The 8,315-nt window shown below is 57.8% G+C and overlaps 1 protein-coding gene across 1 annotated transcript; it reads left to right on the top strand.

Moving 5' to 3' along the window:
- Positions 1-5,725: 5,725 nt before the first annotated feature.
- On the top strand, positions 5,726-8,034 carry RPL36 (ribosomal protein L36). The gene is made up of 3 exons (XM_087769787.1): positions 5,726-5,923; positions 7,170-7,304; positions 7,900-8,034. The coding sequence occupies exons 1-3, from the start codon at positions 5,831-5,833 to the stop codon at positions 7,987-7,989; spliced, it is 318 nt and encodes a 105-aa protein (XP_087625913.1). The 5' UTR covers positions 5,726-5,830; the 3' UTR covers positions 7,990-8,034.
- Positions 8,035-8,315: the final 281 nt, after the last annotated feature.

Raw genomic sequence — 8,315 nt, 5'->3', positions numbered from 1 at the left:
GGCAGGGGTTGTTCTCCAGCTCTTCCTGGAGCAGGTGGACTCGGGAACAGATGCTGGTCTGTGGCAGCACGGGTGACAGCTTTAGCAGTGCGCCTGTGCTATAAAAGAAGCCTTTGCACAAAACTTAACATTAGAAATACACGTAGCCTTCCCTGTTCACCGCTGTTACACGTAGTGATAGGGGACCCACTGCAGGGTCGTCTGCCTTTCCGCTCTCAGGGGTGCAGCTTTTGTGGCTTCTCTGTGTGCTGTGTGCCCACGAACACGTGCGGCTTCGGAGGGGAGACCACAGCCCGAACGGAGCAGCTGGTGCCCTTTTTATGGGGCGAGGTAGGAGAAGGATTGAGCCTACTGTTTCCTCTCCTGGTTTTGGTGGTAGAGGCTGTTGGTTTCTGATTTTGCTGTGGAAAGTCTTGCAAGTTACCACATACTTCTGGGGGATATTGTCTGGACCCCAGTTTAATTACCAAGACCAGAGTTTTCTTTAAAGTCAGGTTCAAACTACCTCAGCTGGAAGAACCAAGGACCAAAGTGAAAATTGCCTTGTGATGCGCAAAGCCGTGTTTTGTTTAAAAATATGCTTAAACCTAACTAATAAACCATCACCAAAGAAAGCGGTTAGCGTCTCTGATTGCCTCAAAGCAGGGCTTTAAAACTTTGTGAGAGAGACAGTGAGCAACACAGTAAGTGTCCGGCAGAAGGCAGCCAGAGGCGAGCCTGGCTGGGCCGAGAGCGATGCAGCGCGTTCCCCTGCGCTGACGCTTGCTTGGCGAACCCGACGTAGGAGAGAGACAGAGCATCCAAAGGCAGCGGAGTCATTCCAGCGGCAGAGGCCTGGTTTTATTAAAAGAGGTCGCAGTGGGGACTCTGCAGCAGCCTTCACTGCCCTCCCAAGAAGCTTAAGCGAGGAAAGGCCACCTTGGTTTGGCTCCGATCGCTCCCTGGACAGCCCCATTACCTACCAGGGACCCTTCCACCCCCAGGATCTCCCCAACAGAGGCTTGATGGACCCCTGCCCTAGCTCCCTCCTGCCCTCTCAAAAGAGCACAGTGGAGCGACGGTGGCAACCACCACCAAGCGCCCAGGCAGCGCCAGCACAGCACTGCGTGCTCATCGTCACAAGTTTCTGTGTCTGATGGCCACAGCCACTTTGTAGCTGGCAGAGAGAGATGTTATCGCTGCTGCTCTCCCCACATCCTCTTTTCAGAGCCCTGCTCTATCTTGGTGCAGGGACTTATTTCCATCCCTGACTGTGAGGGCCTCAGTTGCAGACATATTGCGTATGATGAAGCCCGCGCAGGGATTTTTGCTGGTTGCTGTTGTGAGTAATTATTTCCTGGAAGGCAGCGAGGCTCCATCACTTGGGGAAACTCCCTGCGCGAACACGTGGAGTTGAGCTAATGAAGCACGGAGCAGACCTCAGTGCAGAACCAAACAGCTCCGAGCCCTGCAGAAGTGAGCGGGGCTTTCAGGTGCCTGAGGTCCAGGAGCCCCCAGCGGGACAGCCAGGAGGCATGGGGGAAGGGGCACTTCCAGAAGAAACCAGTGCACTGAGAGCAACAAGGTCTCAGCTCAAAGGGGAGGCCTCTGGCTCCCTATGGGAATGGTGCTGAAGTGCTTTCACACTGGTTGCTATGCGTATTTTTGTTAATTAACATAAGACGGTAGCCTCTGAATTGAAAGCGGCCTGGATTTAGGCTGAGCCTGCCTCCTGCTTGCCTTCCGGACGCCCAGACCCACCCGCCTCCCTGGCTCTGCTGGCTCACCCATGCTGCTTGCTAGAAGACATCTGGCAGAGAAACATGTCTGGGTCTTGGCAAATGCAAACACCTGCATCTTGCAAGGCCTTGGCCAAGGAGGGGTAAGACAGGGAGGTGAAGCGCTGCTGGACAGCAGCTTCCTGACCGTCCTCTCTTCTGGGGAGGCAATTAAATTCACGCTTGGAATTCCTGGGCAAAGGGCCTCCACCACTGCGCCAGCTATGAGCGCATCCTGCGGAGCGTCTTCAGTATTGCCCAACAGCTCGTTGGTGGGTGCAGGCTCCACAGTGACCCCAGGGAATTCTGGCTCCCCTAGCAGGAGGGAAGGGAGCTCTGCCTTTCCATGGTCGCAAGTGGTGGATCTCAGAAAGCGCGTGTGGCTTTTTGGCCATGACGGCATGCAGGAGGCTGGGGAAAGAGGGATGCAGTGAATTGGGCAGGTGGAGGTGATTTTGGACCTGCCGTGGCTGCCTGCCATGAAGGCCCATACCTCTGTGGTGAGCAGGATGAGCTTCAGGTCCAGAAGACGATGGGGTCCAAGGCATCATCATTCAGCTGTGTATCCTGCGCCTCTGTGAGGTGGATCACGGATTGTGCTGGTTCTATACTTGGAAAAAAGGAGGGGCACTAAGATAAACCTCATCTGTCGTGTGGCAGAGGATGCCTCTCTATAAACCTGGAGCAACGGGAGAAGGGCAAGGCGTTCACATGCTGAACTTTTCCTTCTTCCCTCGGTCTTCAGCCAAGTCCAGCTGAACTCTGGCTTTTCCAGTTCTGTCCCTGTGTGTCCATGCAATGCTTGTGTACGTCTCCTGGGTAGCTCGATGCTGCGTCTGTCTTCCATGCGCTTTATTTTTGCATGTAAACTCAATCCAGAATTCCCTTTCAGCCAGTCCGGCCCCTTGCCGTACTTGCTTGGCTTCTGGCACAGTGGGATGGCTTGTTCTTATACTTGTTCTTCCCCACTGCTTAATCAGAAATTCGGGTGGCTGCTTCACATCCACCTCAGCTCACGTCTGCTCCTCCCCCATGCTGGAAAAGCCTTGGTCCTTCCACCCTCCTCACAGGACACATGCTCCAGGCCTCAAACACCTTCACGGCCCTCCTCTGAACTCATTCCAGTTTATCCATGGTTTCCTTGCACTGCGAGGCCCGAGCCTCGACCCAGCACTCCAGGTGTGACCGAAGGAGTGTGGAGCGAAGGGAACAATGTCCTGGTTTCAGCTGGGATAGAGTTAATTTTCTTCTTAGTAGCTGGTACGGTGCTGTGGTTTGGATTTAGGGTGAGAATCATGTTGACACCACACCGATGTTTTGGTTCGTGCTGAGCAGAGTTTACACCAGTCAAGGGCTTTTCAGCTTCCCCTGCTCTGCCCGGTGCCCGAGGAGCTGGGAGGGGGCACAGCCAGGGGGGCTGCCCCCGCCTGGCCCCAGGGCTATTCCATACCCTGTGGCGCCATGCCCAGTATAGAAACTGGGGGAAGAAGAAGGAAGGGGGGACGTTCGGGGTGATGGCGTTTGTCTTCCCAAGTCCCCGTTACGCGTGATGCAGCCCTGCTTCGCTGGGGATGGCTGAGCACCTGCCTGCCCATGGGAAGCAGGGAATGAATTCCTTGCTTTGCTTTGTTTGTACGGCTTTTCCTTTCCCTATTAAACTGCCTTTATCTCTAAAGTTTTCTCACTTTTACTCTTCCGATTCTCTCCCCATCCCACCGGCGGGCAGTGAGCGAGCGGCTGGGTGGGGCTCAGTTGCTGGCTGGGGTCAAACCACGACAAACAATCACCTCCCGCGGCCGACCAGGCGCGCTTCTGTTAATCCAGCCCAGTGCGTTCACCGCAGCCAGGCCACGCCGCAGCCGTCCAGCCTGTTGTCCGCCAGGACCCCCACGGCCTTCGCAGCAGAGCGCGTCAGCCCCAGCCTGGGCCTTCTGATTCAGCCCCAACACGCGGTTTCCTTCACCTTATCGCCCTTTTTTCTCCCTCCCATGCTCACCTGATGGGGTCTTTGCTCATAACCGCTCTGGGAAAGTAATAAGGCAAAGAGTGTGGGGACTTAACGCAGAATTCAAAGAAAGGGGGAAATTCAGCTGAATGCAAACCATTTGCAAATGCTGGGAACGTGGGAGAAGGCATTTACCACTGCTGGAATGGGGGAAAAGCTTCTGGAAAGTGAAAAACTGGATTTTCTAGTAGGGACTTGTGAAGGCAATGATGGGAGGCAAAGGGTCTGAAAGAACCTTCTCTTGGGGGAAAGGCAGTGGTTTGGGGGGGTTCAAAGAAGAACAGGAAGGTAAAATTAGCTGCCTCGTATGATAGTTCTCATTAGGAAAGGTGACATCAAACGTGGGTTGATTTTAGAGGTGCGGATAAAAAATCTGGCATTCCTAATTTTTTCTTGCTTGACTTTCAGAAATGTTAGAGCGAAGCCGAGTGGGGGTTCCTTCTGCCTGTGTAGGACAGTCATCGTCACCCTGCGAAGGTCTGTCAAACTTCTGCCCTCCTGTGGAGAAAAGCATTAGAGCTGGACCCGTCATGATCTAAGGGACGAACATTCCTCACTGCTTGAATTTGTGCCGTGGCTGGGTGACAGACGCCAAGGAGACTTTGTGTTTTAGTTGGGACAACTGCCCTGGTACGGCAGGAACAAGTTCTGCGGAGACTAGTTCTGTAGTGTGCCTAACAGCAAGATGTAAAATTCTGTAATTTGTTTAAAAATTCAAGATTTTCAAATTTTCCATTAAAATTAATTTTCAATTCAGTATTTTCAACTTTAAGAAATTAAATGGAATTGCCTTCGAAAGCAGAAAACAGTTCATTGGGTTGAACAACATGTTTGCCTCAGTCCTTTCTCAGACAATTTGTCCAGACAAAAAAATCCAATCTTTCGTTTCAACAAAATCCTTTCATCTTACGAGTTTTGGTGTCTAGACATCAAGTCCAGCCGCAGGGTAGGTCTAACGCCTGGATTCATGTGTGCCTCATGTTCGTGGACCTGCAAAAACCTAATTCCTCCTGCACGTGTTTTGTCTTCCTGTCTTCACAAATCACCGCTGGTACAGAATCATAGAATTATGGAATTGTTTAGGTTGGAAGAGACCTTTAAGATCACCAAGTCCAACCGCTAACCCAGCACTGCCAGGGCCACCACCAAACCATGTCCCCAAGCACCACATCTCCCCGGCTTTTAAATCCCCCCAGGGGTGGGGACTCAGCCCCTGCCCTGGGCAGCCTGGGCCAGGGCCTGACAGCCCTTTGGGGAAGAAGTTTTTCCCAATATCCAACCCAAAGCTGCCCTGGCGCAGCTTGAGGCCGTTCCCTCTCGTCCCATCGCTTGTTCCTGGGGAGAAGAGACCGACCCCCCCCCGGCTCCAGCCTCCTTTCAGGCCGTTGCAGAGAGCGATGAGGGCTCCCCTCAGCCTCCTCTTCTCCAGGCTGAGCCCCCCCAGCTCCCCCAGCCGCTCCTCCCCAGCCTTGGGCTCCAGCCCCTGCCCCAGCCTCGCTGCCCTGCTCTGGCCACGCTCCAGCCCCTCCGTGTCCTTCTTGGGGTGAGGGGCCCAGCGCTGAGCACAGGATTCGAGGGGCGGCCTCCCCAGTGCCCAGCACAGGGGGACGATCCCTGCCCTGCTCCTGCTGGCCACACCATTCCTGATACAAGCCAGGGTGCCGTTGGCCCTCTTGGCCACCTGGGCACGCTGCTGGCTCACGTCCAGCCGCTGCGGACCACCCCCCTCCCCCAGCTCCACCCCCCAGCCGCTCTCCCCACCCCGCGGTGCCCCCAGCGCAGGCCCCGCCCCGGACGGACCCGCGCGCTCGGCCCCGGGGCAGAGCCCCGCCCCTCCCTCCCCGCCCCGGACCGCGCGCGCTCCCCGGCCCCCGCCCCCCCCGGCACTCTATGGTCACGGCGCGAGCCAGAGCGCCCCCGGCCCCGCGCGGGCGGGCCGGAAGCGGCGCCATCCCAGCGTTCCGCGCGCTCCCCCTCCTTCCGGTGCGGCGCCATCGGCGGGGCGGCAGGTGAGGGCCGGGGATCCGCGTCCATCCGCGGCGGCGCTGACCGCTCTCTCCCCGCAGGCATGGCGATCCGCTACCCCATGGCCGTTGGCCTCAACAAGGGCTACAAGGTGACGAAGAACGTGTCCAAGCCCAGGCAGTGCCGCCGCCGCGGGGTGAGTACGAGGCGAGGGAGGGCCGGGCCGCGGGGGAGGCTCCGCCGGCAGCCGCGGGGCTCGGCTGGGGCCGGCGCCCGGGCGGGGGCCTGCTGCCCCCCGGAGCCTCCCGGCCGGCGGAGCGCCCGGGCGGGGCCCTGCTGCTGTGGGGCCGCGCGCCTCGTTTTGTCGTCGTGGGGCCGGCGGGGAACCGGGGGCCGCGGCGCTCCCATCCGCCTCTCCCCGTCCCGGGGGGCGGGCGAAGGGGGCGAGCCGGGGTGAGCCGCGGCTCGGGACCCCCGTTCCCTCTGCGGCTGCGGCGGGGAGAGGGGGAGGCTGGGAGCCCGGCCCGCCTCGGGGTGGCGCGGCGGGGGCAGGCGGGAGGGCGCGGAGCCGCGGCGGGCGGCTGCTGCTGCTGCTGCTCTGCCGCCTGAGCCCCGGGCTTAGCCGGAGACGCGGAGCGGGTGAGTGCGGGGCGGGCGGCTGGCTGCGGCGGGGCGTGGGGGAGCTGAAGGTACCCGGTGGGCTGCAGCAGTTTGTGCTTAGCGGGTCTCGGGGGGAGGCGCGCAGCGCTTAAGGGTTGAGAAAGCCGGTGCCGTTCCCCGGGGAGCGGGGGCTTAAATCCTGGAAACGTGAAATCTGCGAGGGTGGGCGGGGAGCGAAGTCGCTGGTTGCGGGAGAACCGGCCGTGGAGCAGTCTGTAACGGAGAAATGAGAGAGATGCGTTCCAGCCGCCGCTGAAATCGAATTTGCAGCGAAGCAGAAAATGGGCTGGGCGGCTTCCGAAGTCCCTCCTTGCCTGCTGCTCCTGGTAGCACCAACAGGCGCCCCCGCAAAGCCGCCCCGTAACGACAAACACTGGGAGCTGCCCAGCCTCAGCGAACGTGTGCGTGTGGACACGAGACGTTGATTCAGTTTCCATCTTCTATCCCACTTTGATTAAATGCTGTTTAATTGTGGTGTTTGAGATGCGTAGTAACGCACACCCTGGGTATCTAATGGTCCTGCTCTTTCCAAAAACGTTGGTGCATGTAAATACGCAAAATGCCCAACCCTGTGGCTAAAACGAAGGGACTGTCGCGTCTTAGTGAGATCACGGCGCTGCTTAGCGCCTGCCAGGAGACCGTGCTTCCTTGAGGCGCGCCAGTAGCGTAAGTGGCTTTGGGGGCCTTAGCCCGGAGTTTGCCGCAGCCCTTTGCAGCCCAGTCCAGGTGAACAAGCACCTGCGCTCACCATGATCCATGCATTCCCCCCTTCCTCCCCACAGCGCCTGACCAAACACACCAAGTTTGTGCGAGACATGATCCGGGAGGTCTGTGGCTTTGCACCCTATGAGAGACGCGCCATGGAGTTGCTGAAAGTTTCCAAAGATAAACGTGCGCTGAAGTTCATAAAGAAACGGGTAGGTCGGTCCGACATCTTAACGAGAATGGCAAAACCTCTGCTGCAGTTAACTTTGTTCTCTGCACTTCCCTAGGGAAACTTCACTTTTTAATGAATTCTCTTATTTTTTCCAACTGTTTGGGAAGTTTCTGGCAAATCCGAGGGAGCGGAGGGAACGCTCCTTGGGTTGGGCGGGAGAGCAGGAGGTGGGCATAAAGGTACTTTGCCAGAAAGGCCCTGAGCCACGGTAACCCAGGCTCGCCTGCTATTTCTGCGTTATTTGCAAATCTGAAGAGGAGGAGCAATACTGGTGGAGGCTGGGCACCGTTAACCGGGGACTGGAAATGGGGTTCACTGGGGGCAGCCCTGAGAACCGAAAGCAGCTTCTACCTCGCCGTGGGTAATTGCTGAGCGGAAGCACTGCTGGGATGCGGTGGCAAGTAGCTGCTGGCTGGCCCGTCGAGGTGGGTGGGGTTCGAGTCCGCGTTTGCCAGAACTTCACCATCCCGCCTGCTTTTCGAGTAAAGCATCTTCAGTGAGCGCCTGGAGCAGCCAAGAAGTTCTGTCTGTCTCTGCCGGGATGAACGCTGACTGCGCCGCTCTCTCCCCCGCAGGTCGGCACTCACATTCGGGCCAAGCGAAAGCGGGAAGAACTGAGTAACGTCCTGGCAGCCATGAGGAAGGCTGCTGCAAAGAAGGATTGAGTTGTACAGTCTGTAACTCAATAAAGTCCTTTCTCAGAAACCCGGCGCAGCGACTGTTGATGGTACGTCTGCTTCAGCCTGTAGGAGCAGGGTGCTCCAGGGGGTGCTGAGGGGTGGTGCTGACAAGTCCCTGAGCTGCGGTAATGCAGAACCTGCGCTGCTGTTTTATTTTGCCTGTAGCTGGCGATGCTGGTACTGGCCTGTGCTACGTTCTAGAGGGGGAATCCTCCTCCGCCAGACCTTGCGGAGCTAGCCTTTCTCGGGACGGGGAAGCCCCTGCAGTAGCTAAGCCTGTGAGGGCTGCGATACCTTCCACCTCCCAGTCT

The sequence above is a fragment of the Nipponia nippon genome, unplaced genomic scaffold, assembly GCF_047370975.1.
Source record: "Nipponia nippon isolate SJK-2023a ecotype South Korea unplaced genomic scaffold, ASM4737097v1 scaffold_31, whole genome shotgun sequence".
Taxonomy (NCBI): domain Eukaryota; kingdom Metazoa; phylum Chordata; class Aves; order Pelecaniformes; family Threskiornithidae; genus Nipponia; species Nipponia nippon.
Note: the sequence above shows the minus strand (reverse complement) of the source record. Positions and strands in the feature narration are given on the sequence as shown.